The 18215-nt window shown below is 52.2% G+C and overlaps 1 protein-coding gene across 1 annotated transcript; it reads right to left on the minus strand.

The window, feature by feature from the left end:
- Positions 1-12601: 12601 nt before the first annotated feature.
- Positions 12602-14593, minus strand: LOC149360782 (endothelin-converting enzyme 2-like). The gene has a single exon (XM_089567928.1). It carries the CDS (start codon positions 14591-14593, stop codon positions 12602-12604), a length of 1992 nt encoding a protein of 663 aa, XP_089424054.1.
- Positions 14594-18215: the final 3622 nt, after the last annotated feature.

Raw genomic sequence — 18215 nt, forward strand, 5'->3', positions numbered from 1 at the left:
ATACACATTAAGCACATGTATTGACGGGTCGCGGCGCTTGAGAGGCAGAACCCTCACCATGGTGTATTCCTGCTCAGTGTCCAGATCAAGATCGACCTGAATCGCGGTGTATGCTTTATGCACCAGGATGCAGGTAGAGGGGCCCCCCTGAAACGAGCTATACCCAGAGAATTTAGCATCATTGCCGGGCTCTTGCAAACCAAGAAGCGCCGGCATGTCACCAAGGGACTGCAGGTAGAGCTGGAGATGTGACCGTTTTTTGCAGGCTCTGAAACCCCTGCAGTTCCATTGAATGATTTCGAATTGGTGTAATTTTTTAGCTTTCTGATAAGGTTTGCCAGCCATATTGATGTTCTTATTTTACGGTGCTGGGTAGCCACTCGGTTCGGGGGCCGGCGCAGCCCCAGGTAGGGGTTGCATCAACGCCGCGGCTATCGGGCCGGAACCGCTTTCTTCCGCTGCCTGTCGAGGAGCTATTTTACGTTTTAGCTGCGGGGAGTCGCAGGAGAGAGAATTTTGTATTTGGGAGCTGACCCAGGGCTGCACCGCCTTAAGGACAGAGTCAGTCACCTGGGCCGCAATGTCGGGAAGCATTGCAGCAAATGCGGCCTTGAACATGTCCTGAAAGGACTCGCGGACCGCAATCATAATTTGGTTCGGGAGCGCTGCCACCCGCTCCTCCAACTGCTCGGCTTTACGCTCCAGGGCCTCAAAGCGGCCGGCGTCCGCGGGGGCCGAATCGACCACCGTGTCCGCGGTTTGCCGCGAGACGCTAGTTAGGCAAGATGACACTGAGGATCCGTCATCACTATCCTCGGGCTCAGCGTTCTGCATGGGCTCAGACTGCCCGGCCTGCTTAGCTTCTAATTCTTGAATTTTTCGGGCGAGAATTTGATTTTGGCGCCTGAGCTCCTCTACCTGCCGCTGTAGGGCGGATTCGGTGGGGGAGGGAGGGGGGGTGGGCCCAGAGACTAACCCACTCCAACTGCTCACCTGATTTTGGCGCGGTACCAGAGGTGGGAAATCCTCGGCTTTCAGGACCGGTGGCCTCGTCGGGTTCCCGGACTTCACAAATTTTGGCGGCCCGGGCTGGGCCTTCTTGGGTTCGGGCTTGGGCCCCGGAGCCTGCTTGGGTCCGGCCGTGGGCGTCTGTGCCTTTTTGGGTCCCGGCGTCTGCTTCTGCTTTGGGGTGGGTGGGCGTCCCGGCTTGACGACCTTGCGGTGCTTGCCCGCGCAGCCAGGCGCTCCGGTGGGATGGCTGCCTCCGCAGATGAGGCAGCACGGGGAGCATTGATGTTCAGCTGGGCCACCGTCAGGAGCAGCAGCAACCTGAGCCCCGCAGCGTTCACAGCGTCCAGGCTGCGGCCGCGGGCAGGCGTCGGCCCGATGCCCCACCGTGCCACAGCGAGGGCAGGCAGGGATCGTTTTCTTATAGAAGCGGACGGGGAGACGCTCGCAACTATAAAGCACGGTCCGCGGCACCCTTGTCCCCACAAAGGTGACCACAGCAACCTGCGTTTTGCCCAGTTTGCGCACGGATAGTACGTTGGGGTCCTCACTGAGTTTTTTCTTGACAGTCTCAGATGTCTCGTCCGGGGAGACGGTGATGACGCCCTTGCAGAATTCGCCGGAGAGCTTAGGGTGGCCCCAGAATAGCAGCGTGCGGCCTCCGACCGGCAGCATGACGTCCCGGAGCAGCTTCTCCGCAGCTTCCACTGATTTCAGTGTGCACACGAGCACATTTTGCTCCCACACGGGCCACGCTGCAAGCCCCACACTTGCGGCGTCCCCGAGGATGCTGCGAACGGCAGCGCCGGCTTGTCCAGGTCCTAAGGTGGCCTTCAGGTCGATGGTTTCTCGTGGCTTAAGCACCACAATGATTTCGTCTTTCCCGATGCGGGGCGTGTGCTGCGGCCGTCACCGGGGCTGTTTTGCTTGTTGCACAGCTGCATGTTCCGCGTTCTCGCCCTGCACATGTGCAGAGCGTCCCGCCACCCGTTGCTGGCCGGCGTCCGTGTTGGCGTCCCTGGAGGCCTTAGTCTTCCTGCGTCCGCGCCATACGCGGACCATGTACATACACATACACATACACATATTCTTTATTTCTCTAAAAGAGAAAAAGGCCCCTGGGCAAAAAGCTACTTCAGAGTAGCTTGACTAGGCCCGGGGCCCATTACAAGGCAGCAGGGCATGTAGAATTCGGACGTAATAAAGCACAGCATCAATTTGACTAAGCACTGCAATTTCGAAAGCAAAGAAAGACGAAACTTATAAGGCGTTGTTTTTTTTACCAGTTAAATCAAATTGAACATGACACAATATAACAGGCAAGAAGAACAATAAATGAAATCAAAATCAGACATCTAGAACACAACGCTACAAAATGTTTCTAAGCGACAGACATAAGTACAAAATATGATGTTCACTATGAGATAATAGAAATAGGGAAGTAGAGTTTTCTGTTTGTGAAGAGACACAGTGAGGATGTACAAGCATGTACACAAAACAATAGTTAAGAGAAAAAACTGTCATCATCCATACGACTAAGAAAATTTTTGATTAAAACAGTTCTTTTACAGCCGGTATTCCCACACCACCATTCATTTGAATTAAGTGTGTTAGGAACTAGGAAGCGCATCATTTGCCTCCCATAGTTTGTGCGAGTCTGAGGTACCGACCATTGGTTTCTTTGACGTGTATATCTGGGTGGGTCTATTTTTTGTAAGGATGCAAGTTTGAGGAAGAATTTACTGCGGTGGGAGGTCGTGGATTTCATAAGAAGCAGGACGTTGTACTCTAACATTTTGTTTACTGGTAGAATATTGTATAGGATAAATAACGGTGGCGTATGTGTCATGTAATCAGCGGAGGAAATAATACGGATGGCCTTTTTCTGCAAGATGAGAATGTGGTTAATATGTGTACGGGCTGCGGACCCCCAGACTAAGTGGCAGTAGTTAATTTGAGAGTTAAATAATGCATGGTATATCAGTTTCTTAATTGCTACGGGTAGAATATCGCGACACCGACAGATGACACCTACAGTTTTTGCTAAGTTACTTGTCTTGGAGGTATTCCTCCTCGTTGGGAAGAGGCTCTTCATGCTGAACGGTTTCCATGTTAACGATCCCTATGGAGGTGGGATCGTATCCGGTGACTCGGCCTTGGACCGCCATTGCCGAGGAATCCTAGAGGAAACCCCGAACGCTGCCGGCGCAGGCCTTGCCACCGTCAGGCTTAGCGCCGCCGAGATGGGGCGAGGTCTTCAAACACTGAAAATGGAACAAAATTCAGCGCACCTTGGCAAATTTGGTGTCCACGGATGCCGCTTAGGTTGCCGGAGACGATGGTGCCAAGCTTTCTACGGGAAAGAGTTGAGGACCGCAAATAACAGCGATCATTGGTAGAGCCGACGTGGCGTGCGACCGCTCGCAATTTTAGGACAGGAACTTCTGGGCCGCTGCGGAGCCATGCGCCTCACTCACTCAACTGCAACGAGACGTCTGACGAAGGAGAAGCGGGGCAGCTGCCACCGCCGACGCGCGCGCGCTCGTTCAACCGCTACTGTGTGGCGTCACGTTTGCTATGCACAGCAGCGCCCCCCCCCCCCCCCCCCACTGGCGCGAGGTTGCGCTTTTACCCTGTCCTTTCCAAGCTCCCGATCCACTGCTGTCGCAGCTTAAAGGGTGCACACTGCTGGTTACAACGGACAACGGCGACGAAAGAGCTGCGCTCTAAAATCTGGCGAATCAGGCCTTCGGTTCTATTCGACGCATTGCTCCTAAAACGGGTTGTGCCCGCTCAGATGTTGCATGGTACTTGGTATGGTCAGTTGTGCAACCACGTTTCGTTTACGAAACCCAATTCCAACATTTGAAAATAAATTGAGGGGGCACTTTGGCTCTCTGAAGTGCTGCAAGGCGAAAGCCTTTCGTAGCTCACTGTGGATGGATGGATGGATGGATGGATGGATGGATGGATGGATGGATGGACGGACGGACGGACGGACGGACGGACGGACGGACGGACGGACGGACGGACGGACGGACGGACGGACGGACGGACGGACGGATGGACGGATAGCAGCGCCCCCTTTGAAGCGGGGCGGTAGCAACTGCCACCATGATCAGCTTTTTTTCGCTTATTTTTGTTCAACCGTGTTCTTAATTCTCATTAAGAATCGCCGTCTTTTTTCACTACGGTTTCCTACACTTCTAACCTGATGCCACCTCTGTGCTTTTCAGCCACCAATCCTCCGATCGCTTTTAAGCATGAAATGCTTTTAGCTCCCGTTGTCGGCAGTGTGGTGACGTCACGTCGAGACCGAAAGCCATCATCCGGGCACTGAATTCCAGTCATCCGGGCTCTGAAACAAAAAAAAACATCCGGGCACCGTACGAGACTTAACGAGATTTAACGAGACTCTCTAAGCCCTCCTACGCGACCGGCATGCAAGCGCCGGTTGGTCTCCAAACGAGTCACAAAAAATAACTGCTGCCAGCGCCTTCTCAATGTTTATCAAGATATCAGTCCAGCTGTGCGTTTGATAATGCACGGATATATAATTTCCGATTTCTAATAACGCGTGCAAAAAGCACATACATGCAACAATATTTAAACATGAAATGCTTTTAGCTCCCGTTGTCGGCAGTGTGGTGATAGTCACGCCAAGACCGAGAGCCAACATCCGGGCACTGAATTCCACTCATCCGGGCACTGAAACGAGAACATCCGGGCACCGTACGAGATTTAACGAGACTCTCTAAGCCCTCCTACAGGACCGGCATACAAGCGCCGGTAGCTTCGCGCCGAACGGGTGGTGGCGTTCCTCCCTTCCTGTATGGTGCGGTTCGGGTGTCCACCGAGATGACAGAGAATTACTGCGCCATTTCCTTTCCTCAAAAAGCGTTTCGTTCAAAGGGCAACGCATCGCGCCGAACGGGTGGTGACGTTCCTCCCTTCCTGCACGGTGCGGTTCGGGTGTCCACCGCGATTACAGAGAATTACTGCTCCATTTCCTGTCTTCAAAAAACGTTGCGTTCAAAGGGCAAGGCATCGCGCCGAATGGGTGGTAGCGTTCCTACCTTCCTGTAAGGTGCGGCTCGGGTGTCCACCGACATGGCAGAGAATTACTGCGTAATTTCCTTTCCTCAAAAAGCGTCGCGTTCAAAGGACGAGGCATCACGCCGAACGTGTGGTGGCGTTCCGCGGACTGCCTGGCAGCGCTACAACACGCTTCGCGTTCCACTCCTAAAGGCGAAGCTTAAGCGTCATTAATCAGCAGTTTATTAGTATTTAGTCATTAATCAGTCATTACACACTAATCAGTAATTTGTCATTACTTCGTCATGAATTATGTGTGATGTAATCCAGTGGTAGCATCACCAGTGTCACTTACGCAAAGTGGTGATGAAAACGCTTTTGCCTCTACGCACTCCGGACAGTTTCGAACGCGCTGCATATACATTCTTGTCAGGCCAGCGTCTCGTCGTGTCCGCGTGCGCTTCGCATTATGCCCGTAAACATTTCATGCTTACGCTGCTCTCGGTTACGGGAGAGGCAGAGTTTTTTTGCTAGCGCCTTGCGCCACCTATCGGGACGGATGGAAACTATTTTTATAAGTTGTCATCTGCTCAAAATGCGGGCGTCAGACATCCATGGGTGAATTTATTACTTCGAATCCGCGCACTCTGACGTCATAACCATTTCGACCAATCCAAAAGCGTGAGCTCTGCTGACAACCTTCTGCTGACAACACGATGGAAGAATAAGCTAGGTGTCGGAACGGCGGCCGCTGTACGTGGAGCGACCGTGTCGTGCCACTCGTGCATGCTTTGGCCGCTCGCCGACAGATGGCGTGAGGGCTATTGGGGCCTTCGGTAGCGCCGCTGGCACTTGTCACAGCACGTTCGGGCGCTTCTCTTCCATGGGTCGTTTGCACGTTTCGTCCTTGACAGGCATGCATAAGTGAGTGCAATGGGAAAAAAGTGCTTCGTTCCACGCTGCATAACGGGTTACAAAAGCTGTACCGAGAAACTGTCTCTCTTTTGTGCTCCGAAAGATGAAGAACGCTTGAACCTGTGGCGTCGAGCTATACCAAGGGTCATTAGAAGAAAGTGCCCTTCATCATCAGCCTGAAAGCAGCCTTATTCTCTGTAAAACCAGTGGCGGCCTAGTAAAGTTTCGCTTACACAAACCAAAAGCGAATAGGTTCTTTTCTTCTTTCCTTTGCACCAGGGGCGCCCCGTCGGAGACGGCTTTTGAATGATGACTTGAAGGCTGAAGGTTTAGCTAGCAGACAATACTTGGCAACAACGGAGAACTTGCAAGGGATATATACTGGAGCTTTATATACAATAGTTTACATATATATACATACAATTTTGAGCAGTGAGCACAACAACAACATGGAACTGGCTAACATTTAGGGGAGGCCCCTACTCGGCATAGCCGAAGATGCGTTACATCCATCTCCGTAGCCCAGAACCCCCTTTTCCGGGCTCCGGGACCCAGTTGTAAAGACACATGGGCCCGACCCACATTCATCAGCATCCAATTGTGTCAACCTCTTAACACGATTGGTTATTAGCCGTGTGGCCCGCCCTCCAACTTCCTTAAGGCCCATAACTCTCTCTCAAATGTACATATTGTAAAAAGGGCATCATTTTCACTTAAAACATAGTACATTCCGAGAATTCACACACATACGGATTGGCCGCCTGGGTTACGCGCCCCGCCCCACACTTCCACGGTATTACACCAACTCTCTCCCCTATGAAATACACAGCAAAACACATAAAAACAACATGTCAAAACATTTCCACGGGTACGTCTGTCTCCCCGGTACCTGTGACCTTGACGCTTCCCGGCACTAGGGCAGTTATCGGCCCCATCCCAGCTGCGACTGTCGCAAACAACACCCGGGAGCGCAGATCCACTTTCCGATAAGAGTCGGATCACAATGGACTGCCGCCCCACCAGCCGTCCTCCGGGGTCCGGGCGGCGACATAAGTCAAGTGGCCGCCACTGTCCCCAATTAAGCAGGTGGCTGTGCTAGTTCTGTCCGTTGGTGTCGTCTGCGCGCTCCCGTTCCTTGAGACCTAGTTGTCGAGCCTCTCGCCTATACCGGACGCCAGCCAGCTGCACCGCCGCCCACAGCTCCCATTCATCCGGACGCGCCTGGCCCCGCTTCGTTCAGCAGTGTTCTCTTTTCAAAAAAAAAACCGGTCGAACCTCCGAACGAAGCGTTCGAACCTTAATTGGGCCGGAAGTGGTGTTTGTCAAGCCGCGGTGAGCTGTCGGCGTGAGATGAAACGGCGGCGTTGAGATTTTAATGCCTCTTGGCTGTTTGTGCATTGGCACAAAGCGGTCCCGGCGAGGAACGCGCGTCCTCCCCCGAAGGGGGACAATGGGAGGCATGGGTGAGCCGGCCGCTCCCTCTCTGGCTGCTGCCCGCCTTGGGCGCTAACTGCCGCTTCCCGCTTTTGTGCCCTCCTCGCAGCCCCCCCGCCGGGGGCTTTCCGGAGTCTGCAGCGGCGACACAGGAGACAGAAAGGTGGGCACTCCTAATGAGACCGCGCGCATCCACAGATCTCCTTGGGGCCCGCTCAACGGCGAAGCTCCCCTCCCTTAGCCGCGAAGAAAGGAGGGAGGAGGGGGGGGAATAAACACACATGGCGCATGCTAGCCCTCTACACGCCCCCCTTGAAATTCATCTAAGGGTTGTAGCGCGCTTAGATGAATAAACACACACAAAAAGAGGGTGGTGGTGGTGAAAAACTTTAACCTGAAAAACTTTAATCTGGAAAACTTTAATCACAAAAAGAGGGCTAGTGGCTTACATGCAATGAACCCAAAAACGAAACTAAGCACACTACTTCAAAAGTAAAAAGGTTTCATGCATGCTGAGCTCGTAGTATGGGTGTACCGGTCCATTGGCTGTGCTTACAGTCAGTGCCCCACACGCGCGTACACGTTTCATACATCCAAACACAGCGCCTTGACCGCAGCCCAAGTTGTCGCGCTGCGACCGGTTACACCTGCACGCACACCCTCGTCCTGCTCGCGAAATGAGCACACATATTCACAGACACTGGCAACTGAAGCACTCGTATGAGGTCCGCAAGTGGCCGCGTGAGCCCCCCTTGGTCGCACCGAGGTGTCCCTGTGTGCATTCGAGCCATCACGGGTTATCAACGTACACGGTTAACGGGTAACGGTCACTCAGCTCATGCGCCTGGTGCCGCCACGGGGGCGAGAATTCAAAAGCTGCTGCCCTCCAGTATCGAAAATGTCCTGGTCCGCGATGGGTCTGAATACCCGCGCACGTGACGTCCCTGAGGGTACGCTTTCTCCGGCGTGCCAGTACAAACCGCGCGCTGCGTAAGGAGCATAGCCCCTGCTCGGCCTAGTAACCATACCACTGCGGCCGGTTTTGCTGCACTTGCTTTGGCGTACTGCCGCATGGAACGTATTTGCTCCACGCGCCGACTTTCGGCGTGAAAGCCACGCACCTGCCTCCAGCTGCTCTGCCTCGCTTGGAGCCATTTGCAACTTTGTTGCACGCGCCAACCTTGAAATTGCCGCCCCCCCTGCTTGATCAGCGCTAGCCGGCTTCGTGGCATCGGTCTGAGGATGCATGAGCTTCCTCGCAGTCAAATGACCCGAATCTGCCTTTTGGAAAATTGCCACGCGTTTCTCCGTCCTCGGATGACCTGTTCGGACACTCATTGGGCGCGTTCGACAAAGCTGCGCGGCACTGTTCGGCCCAGCAGCCCACCTCCGCTCTCTGCCTCAGATGAAAGGCTCTTGCCATTAGTAACGCTACGCGGCACTTCTGCCCTATGCCTGGCACCGTGTGCCGTTGCGGCACACGGTGCCAGGCATAGGGCAGGAAGGGCAGGAATCTCATAGGCATAGGGCAGGCATAGGGCCAGGCATAGGGCCAGACATAGGGCAGCATAGGGCAGGAATCTCAAATTGGGTTTTCGCCTCACATTGGAACAGAAGACGGCCTGGCTGTTTTGGCTGCGGACGTACTAAATCATTCTCCCCGTAGTCACCTTGTTCGTATGGTGATCGCTACTGACATCACGAAGGCATATGACAACGTCCTACACTCTTCTATTCTTGGTACCCTTCAAGATCTCGGTCTCCCGCATCGCTTTCTACTTTCAGTTCACTCATTTCTAACAAACAGAACCTTCAGTGTACGTGTTCATAGGAAGCCTTTTGGTCACCTTACCTCCAACCGCGGTGTACCCCTGGGCTCCGGTCCTCGCCCCCCCCACTATTAAACGTAACTTTTATACCTCTTGTCCGAGCCCCAGAGAAAAGTCCCTTCTGTACGCGTCCTTGCGTATGCCGACGACATAACCTTGTGGTGTTGTCATCCAGATGCGTCTGTGCAACAGTCGGCGCTCCAGCAAGCGCTGGATGGCTTAACATCACGACTACCCACTTTGGGTTTGACCCTCTCGTGTAATAAATCTTGTTTAATTCGCATTGGAAACAGAAGTGGCTTACGGAAAGCAGCGCCTTTTACCTTCACGGTAGATAATTCTCCAATTCCTCAAGCAGAAAGTGTGCGTGTTCTAGGTCTTTTACTTCATACATCTGGGACTGGGACTCCCGCGGCTAAACGCAACCCGTAAATCGGCTCACGCTACTCTCGGTCTGATTCGACGCATAGCTATGCGCTTTGGCGGAGCGCGTTCTGATACTGCCCGTCAGCTCGTGCGCTCCATCCTTCAGCCGCGGATAGTGTACCAGGCTCAATTTCATCGCCTCACCCGCAGACACCGAGGACTCCCTTGAATCAATCAATCGGCAGGCTATGCGTGCCATAACTTATCTTCCTCGTATCACACCCATACCCATTCTGCAAGAGTACGCTCAACTTAATACATTAAGTGAAATTATCGGCCAGCGTGAGGCGAACAGAGCACGCAAGATGTCGCTTCAGCTTCGTTTGCAGACTCTTCCTCCATGCTCATACTGTCAACTCACAGACAATCGCTCCTCTGCTTCGACGCCGATATCAGCCGCCCATCTTTCTCCAGGGTGCATAATATACACCGATGCATCACACACAGCACTGCAGGGAGTTACTGCAGTTTACAGTCCCTCCCATCCTCATCTTAACTCCCGCGCTACATATAGCGCGGATACTTGTTCCCCCTTTGCCTTGGAGCTTCAGGCGATACACAATGACATTGCTTCCCTTCCACTCGTACCCACTGTCGATATTGTTCACATTTACACTGACTCCCTTGCCGCCCTTAAGCAGCTTAAGGCTGTCCGGCGCACACTCCAAGTTACACAATTCATTCACCAACTTTGCACAAAATATCCCTGTCCTGTGCGTATACATTGGGTTCGCGGGCATGCCCAGGATCCGTATAATATTCATGTGGATGCAATGACACACCTTGACACGTCTGATATCCCGCCACCTTCCCCTCTTCCCTCAGATCCATTCCTCACCCATGTTTCCGAGAAACAGGCTTTGCGTCAGCGAACACGCGCTCTAATTCCTCCGTGATCGTACCCTCTTCCCCGGAGTCTCACTCGGGAGGAGGAGGTATCTGTGCGCCGCATTCGGGCAGGAGCAGCTCTAACTCCTGTGCGTCATCGGTGGCGTGACAAACGTTACGAAGTGACTGAAAAGTCTCCGTATTGTGGTGCTGCGCCCGACCAGTGTGACGAAAAACAATTGCTGTGGACTTGTCCGGCTACAGCTTCCGTGAGACGGCGCTTCCTAAGAAAGGTAGGCCTGCGATGGGACGTTGCAGACGACTATCGCAAGTGGACTCATGATAATCGCTTCATCGCGAACTTCTGCCGCTTTATAAGCGAGGCTTGTTTGCACTCCTTTTTATAACTTTCTTTCCCTTTTCATTTTGCCTAATGGCAAAGACCTCGAATAAAAAAAAAGCGACATGCGGCTGCGACAACTTTAACATTGCCAGGCTTATAAACGCTCAGTTCTCGCTGAAACTATACGCTTTGCCGTCAGAACCAAAACAAATCAAAGCTGGCAACCTTCAATTTGCCCTAAATGTCTCCCTTAAAGGGGTTAGTAGACACAGTATTAATACGGATGAGCGCACGTAAGACTGGCAAAAAAAGCCCCTCAGTGCTGTTCTTTAGAATGTTCAAGTTCGACATCTCAAAATATTCCGCACAAATAATACAGTGGAGGGGGGGGGGGGGGGGGGGGGGGGGGGGGGGGGGGGCGGACGGTGTACTCCCAATAGAGTAGACTGGGAAACGCCTCAAGGAGCGCACAATTCTGAATACTTCCGCCTGCGAACTTACAAGCGCGGTTGCCAAGCATAAAGGTGGCGCTCGCAAGAATTAGGATATTGGCTGTGGCTTCGAAGATCAAGAACTGCAATTGCGTGAGAAAGGCATAGCAACTCAGTCGCACAGCGTTCCGGTGATTTCTCGCCCTCCTCCTGCCACTTAATGAACCTACTACATGAACAAAGAGGTCGTACTCTGCAGCAGAAACGTTAGCTGCAAACAGGCCCCCGAGGGCTTCGGCATTCAGGTGACATTATAGTTCCAAGCAAAAGAGAAAAACTTTGTTTATTTCGCTGGATGCGTTTCACTTCTCAGTTTTTTCTCCTGCAGCGAAAAAAAACCTTCCACGCTCAAAAATTAAGAGGCCAGCGAAAATAACACGATGCGCTAAAAGAGAAAGCTTCTATATTTGAACCAGAACCCGACCTATTTTGACGGAATTTTTTTTCATCATGTGCGAGGCAAAAGAAAAATATAGAGACCAAAATAACATGCCGTGACTAATTGACAGAGCCATCAATAGATTCAAGACTTGGGGACACCGACAATGCAGATGGATAAATTCACAGTGGCTAAGCAAATAACGTAATTTAAAATTTAAGCACCGCATGTCCACTTCAACAGACAAGAAAACGAACAAAAGTCGTCAGGTTAAGCTAACAGCTCTACACACCACGAAGTGCCTTTGTGTGCAAACATTTACTCGACAAGGAAATAAGACTTTGAACGCCTACGTCCCCGATAACTCAAGGGGCCGCCATTTTGTAGCTGCAGTGAAATATCAGCGTAAGGGTACGCTCTTTTGAAACCCAAAGTAGAATTTTTAGGAAGAGTACGCCACTTTTTGGTCTCGGCCACTATGACTGCATTAGTAAAATACAACAGAACGTTTCTAGAAGCAACCACAGATCCATGACCAATTATAGATAGGTACAAAGCTTGGCAGCCGCCTCGGTTTCCTTGCTTAAGAAGGATATTCCAATATTATGGCTTCAGCTTTGATTAGGGCAGTTCAAAAATTATCTCTGTCAGCGCTTGATACCCGTGAACAAGGCTAACGTAAAACTGTGAAAACGTCTCTGAGAACATCACATGAGAGGAACCAAAATACACACAAAAAATATAAAAATCACCGCAGTTTTCCAAAGTTCTCACGACTTCCTTATAGAATACAGAAGATATTGCTTATGAATTACACTACATTACACGTAGTAGTAAATGTTCGTTGCTATTCACAGAAACTCACAGCACCGTCGCAAAGCTTAAAAAATTCTCACATCACAAAATTCTCGTATCAATCGAAAAAGTTGCACTTATTTCGCGGGTTCATCCGAGACCCTTCCGGGCACCGTAACGCCTTTGCGAAAGCCGCAGAGTGGCGCACAAGTTTGTTGCAGTCAACCGAGAAGGGGTTTTTGACATCCTGTCGGGTGCACGTCATGTGGCAGATGGTCATAAAAAATACCTTCTGTTCGTTCAGCTCGGTGCTTATCTGCGTTGTGTTCCCGGCTTCGCTGGCTGCGTCTAGGAAGGCAGAGTAGGCTATCTGCAGCGCCGGTATTTCTGGAAACACACTTCTGCTGCCAGCCAGCTCGCTGTTGTTAAAGCACCTATTTTTGGCTTCGAAAACAGCCTGCGAGCTTGCGCTGAGGAACGAGTCGACCAGCAGTCCATCGGGGTGCCATTGGAGTCCCTCCTGGTCGAGCGCCTTGACCAATTCTAAGGCGAGCGAAAAGCCAAATCCGCCATAGAACATGGCTAGAGTTCCTTGGCTGTAAAACAGCGGACGGGCCACCGCACCGATCGCGACACCTACGGTGTTTTCTACGTAATCGTACTCGAAATACGGCAGGCCATAGTTCTCCGGCATCTCAAGCACTGTGTCGAATTCCGGCGTTCTCTTGATTGTTCGAATGCTTCCGCGCGAGTTGATGAAATATTCGCCAAACGACTCTTGTTTGTCCGGAAACGCTCGAAATAGCTCCTCCAGGTTTGTATCGTTCAGAAATTTTGCGGGAGGCCACAGCCGCAAGCTGGCGGCCCGAAGTTTGTCAGTGGCCAAGGTTCTGCTCTCTGAGTCAAACCAATTAGAATTGTTGAGCAAGTACACAGCCGTCGATATGAGGCGGTCGAAGCCAGCGTCGACCAGTTCCTTGTCGGTGAGCGTTAGCCGCGACGCAAAGCCCAGGGATAGGAGGAGCACCCTGTAGGGCACCTCGATGTGGAATCCGCAGAAGGCGGGTCGCAAGCTTCTGGCTGTCCTGTGGTCGCCGTAACGCGCCACCAGAAGGCCGCTGTCTGACACAGGTGCATAGTGCTGGGCAAATTGCCACCCTAGGAAATCCACAATCGCATCGTTGGTGTATCTCTTGAACAGGTTGCCTACTGTCCGCAGGAAAAGTGCATTGGTCGTAAAAACAATATCCTGGTACGTCAGCTCAGGGTTCAAGGCAGTACCGCCCTGAATCTGTTGCAACCATCGGCGGGAACTAATGTGGTTCGTGTACACTTCCAGATCTTCTATAAGGAACACGGCCGAATGTTTTGGTGATGTTTGTAGCGCCTTGTTGATAGTCTCAATAATGTCGCCTTCCATTTCCGCCGTCTGAAGAGCCCGTTTCTTGTTGGCTGATTTGGCGTCACCAAGGAGGGCCACGTAGAAGTCCATCCAGTACTTGACGTAGGCGTCCTTTCCGTCTCTTATGACAGCGCGATGCTGCTGGCGGTAGAGCGTAATCAGAGGAGACGGCGTCAAAATAATGCTGCGCATGCCTTTGTGCATAAAAGACACTCTCACCTTGAACCAGAAGGAAGCCTGCCAATTGTAGGCCAGATTGACGAGCACGCCAAGCGCATCGGTACCTTGTTTTGGTGGATTCGGCCAAGGCAGGCGGAGATCGTCCAGAAATTGCCGGAAAGCCTTCAGGTTAGTTCCATACGTGGAGGAGTTGCTCATGCAAGACTCTAGCATTGCCAGTGCCTTGCTGGCCACGGGGAACGCCTTGGATCCTTCCTGCAAAGTCGTGCTCAGATCCAGGAGCCATGAGTAGACCATGTCTACCATAGCGGACGTGTCAAAATCTCTCATTTCTTCTCTTACTTTGGGCGGTGACCAGTTTGAGCAGACGTGGGCACTGAAGTCATGGCAGGGGTCAAACTTTGTACTTCGACTCTCTTTGAGGAGTCTTGCGTGGGAAAGGCAGTCGTCGGTCACGCAGAAGCAGTCTTTTACTTTCGGTGTGGTCGTGGGGATTAGGAAGAAGAGGGCGACTAGGAAGAATAGCATGGTCGCTATAGCAACGAGGGTGATGAGAATCTCCTTTTTAAGGAGCACTCCTGCGGCCTTGCCGATGGTCTCACGAGGACTTCTCACCTGAAGACAAAGAGATGCTTTGTATTACTCGACCCTCAGAATCATATCATTAAATATGAGAGCCAAAAATGCGTCCCTTCCCGTATTTCTGCGTCCTGATAGGGTAAAGAAAATCTTCTAAATGGTGCAAAACGAGGACAAGACAGTGCTTGCCCAGGACTAACTTAATTTCGGTAGCTTTGGCCTAAGATATCAGTAGTATTTTGACTTTCAGGGTGTTATAAGTGAGGGCATTATTTTAAGACTGAATTTTGTATGAGAAGGCGGCCAGATATCATGTCAAAAGGAATGAAAGATATAATAGTAAAGCGTTGCACCAGTGGTAATAAATAAAAATGCGAAAAAGATTTCAGTATGCCGTCTCAGAAGAACATTCATACTTCTTTGTAAAGAAATTCTCTGATTGCTGGAAAGAGGTCAGTCATCTTGTGTTGTGAGCAAACGGATCGTGAGCAAACCAAGCACCGTTGCTAAACGATGCAATTTCAACGCGGCCATCGTGGCGCTGCGCATGAGCCTTACGGGAGCTCTGGATGAGAGAGATTGGTCGCGGAAGCCCAACCGGTGGCCGTGTTTGAAGTAGCCACCTTGCTCGGCAGTGCCGCTTAATCGCTGCGCCACTACGCAACGAGTCGTACGAGGACTCCCCTCGATCATGAATGCCATTAAAATGTCATGACGCCACAACCACCACGTGACCACCAGTGATAGAGCACCTATGATACCTATGATAGAGCACCGCGAAAGTTGAAAATGTGACGATCCCCAAAATTTGAAAATCGCCACCGCGAAAAATTTCTAATAACACTCAAAACTCTGGTAGCGCCCCTCCCATATTTGAATAAGAAGATTAATGAGTGAAATAAGCTCGATTAGCAAGTTTAATTAGTAAAACTTCATGTGATAATAAAATAGAAGGCACTCGATCATTCTTGAAGGTTATAATTCGTGCAAACCATTTAGAGCCAATGCAGCGGTTTCAAACCAAAGATTGGGCGCGAAAATTGCAAGAACATTACGCACTCGTTATAGGCATCGTAGTAGGCAATCTAAACGATATATATTTTTTTTCTGCCGCCGTGGTGGCTCAGTGGTTATGATGCTCGGTTGCTGACCCAAAAGACGCGGGTTCGATCCCGGCCGCGGCGGCTGGAATTTCTGTGGAGGAGAAATTCTAGAGGCCCGTGTACTGTGCGATGTCAGTGCATGTTAAAGAACCCACGTGGTCGAAATTTCCGGAGCCCTCCACGACGGCGTCTCTCATAGCCTTAGTCGCTTTGGGACGTTGAACCCCATAAACGAAACCAACGAAACCAATGTTTTTTTTCTTTAAAAATGTGGCTAAGAAGACCGCTTAATTTTCCTGCTAACAATTGATTTTTTTTCCTGACCCTAAACCAAACGCCGCTATATGGCGAATTGCCTCCTGTTGGAAGTAACGCTCGCCTTCCAAATGTTTATCCTAAAGCGCCCTACTCAGAAGTCAAATAAAACTAGTTTTGGTGTGAATGTGCGACATCATCCACCTGTCGTCCATTGCATCAGGGCCCTGGCCTTATAATATCGGATGCAGTTCAATTCCTACGATGCCCCTATATCATAAGACACGGCCGCATGAGGTGTTCAAATCAGCAACTTACCATGTCGGCCAAATCGAAGTTTTTCAGGCCCAGCCAATTGGAGCTCAAGACAGGTGCTCTTCCTTGGAATCGCCTTGGAACCCTTGGCGCGAGGTGCCGGGTCCTCGGCAGGTGCATTCTCCGGCACTAAGCTTGCGGGTGCCGGGTCGCCAGGTGGGGCATCTGCGCTCTGCGGGTAAGCCAGGCTAGTTTCGGCCGCGTCTTTTATGGTAGACGTGGTTGGATGAGCGCTAGGAGGTTGGGTGGCGGTCAGCATGACGATCACGTCCCTCCGCTTTGTTTCTCCACCCGAGGGAGCCTCTTGCACGCCGGAGGCCACTTGGCTGGTTTTTTGCCGTGAGTGCTTTAGAAACGAACCTTTGTCCCGAGTTTGCTGCGATGGCTGATTCTCTGCGACGGGTTCAGGATGTGGCGCTTTGCGGCTCTCAGCATCACTTGGATTTGCAGGCTTCGAAGCGGGGTCGTCCGAGGTTGGCCCTGCTGATTCCACTTTGATGGTTGCACCCTTAAGGCGGCTGGTGGAGCTGCCAGCTAATGAGCGAAGACGGCGGTTGTCAGCAGTACCAGTTGACGGCCTGCGAGGCCTCTTATTGGAAGATCCTGCTTTGACTGCATCATCGGTATCATGCGGAGGTTGAGATTCGTACTTCTGCTCTACGCCGACTGTCGCGCTTGGCGGGGGGGAAATCTGACTGTGCAGCCTGCTCGTGGCCCCCCCCGCCACCGAATACGGGCCGGTGTAGTTTCGGCTACTAGGCTTTGTTTCGGTGCAATGCCAGCAGTGGGGATGGGATGGCCGGGACCCATCCTCTGGGGATGCAAACCCCCAATGGGAGTGGCAGCGACTCCCAGACGACTGTGAGGGCCAGTCGTGCACGTCAGGTCCGATGCCTGAGCGGAGGCAGGCCTGGGTTTATACTCAGGTTGGACCCACGAAATCCGGCCCGGAAGGCATGTCAAAACGCCAAAAGGTTTTCGAATACATGCTACCTTCCTTCCTCTGCGCGCGGGGGCGTGCAAGTCTGGCTACCGACGCGTCGGTTTCTGGTTACGGAGAAACCAGGTCCGCGCGGGGGTTCATAGTGGCCAGGCTCTGAGGACCGCCGCCCCGGGGAAGCGGCCTTACGGCCGGCCGCAGGCTTAACCGCCTGCGGGATGCCGGGGGATGAGGGCTTAGTACTGCCTCGTAAGAGTCTGGCGAAAACCGAAGATGTGTGGAGTACCGGTGGAGTAGGCCCGGGTCATCTCATCCTAAGCCACGTTCTTGGTTAGTGGCCCGGTCGCCCAGCCTTGAACACTCACTCCTCAGTAGGAGAAGAGTAAGCTAGGAGAGGAAATAAGTGCATGGATGGTTGGAGGAAGCACAGAAGGTCCCCCCGGAGTCTGACCGGTTCTGAGGCCGCGAGGCCGTTGACGAACTGGGCGTCCACTGGCCGGGACTATCACACATACTTCCGGTGTCCGAAAAACCGCGAAAAACCTTCGACGGCTAGTAGCCGGCAGGTGGGAAAAGCCTTCTAGTGAGCGATGAGGAGCCCCAGGTAGCTACTGACCCCGTGTTAGGTTTTCCTGTCTCCGACGGTCGGAGCCCGTTGCGTATGGTGGGTGGTCGGGCATCCCGTGAGTGGGGCCGCACCATTGGGCAATCTCGATGCTCTCCCTGCCCTGGCCAGGCGGGCCAGTAATGGAGTCGAGACAATTGAAGGATCAGAGCAAAAATCTCGCTGTCCCCATTCCCTTCCCACGTCCCATTTCCCTTTCCGCTACTTCACAGGGGAGGTCAGGGGAGCCTCCCCGGGCCCGCTCTCTCGGCTGTGGGTCGCTAATGTAGCATTATCCCTAATATTTTATTTTTCCACCCACGGGTGGTCAAATTACAACTTGCCTACGGGCAT

Source organism: Amblyomma mixtum, chromosome 2 (assembly GCF_055824585.1).
Source record: "Amblyomma mixtum isolate Tamu chromosome 2, ASM5582458v1, whole genome shotgun sequence".
Classification (NCBI taxonomy): Eukaryota; Metazoa; Arthropoda; class Arachnida; order Ixodida; family Ixodidae; genus Amblyomma; species Amblyomma mixtum.

Coding starts and splice junctions, on each gene's coding strand:
- LOC149360782 (XM_089567928.1), bottom strand. CDS start 14,593: ATGCTATTCTTCCTAGTCGCCCTCTTCTTCCTAATCCCCACGACCACA.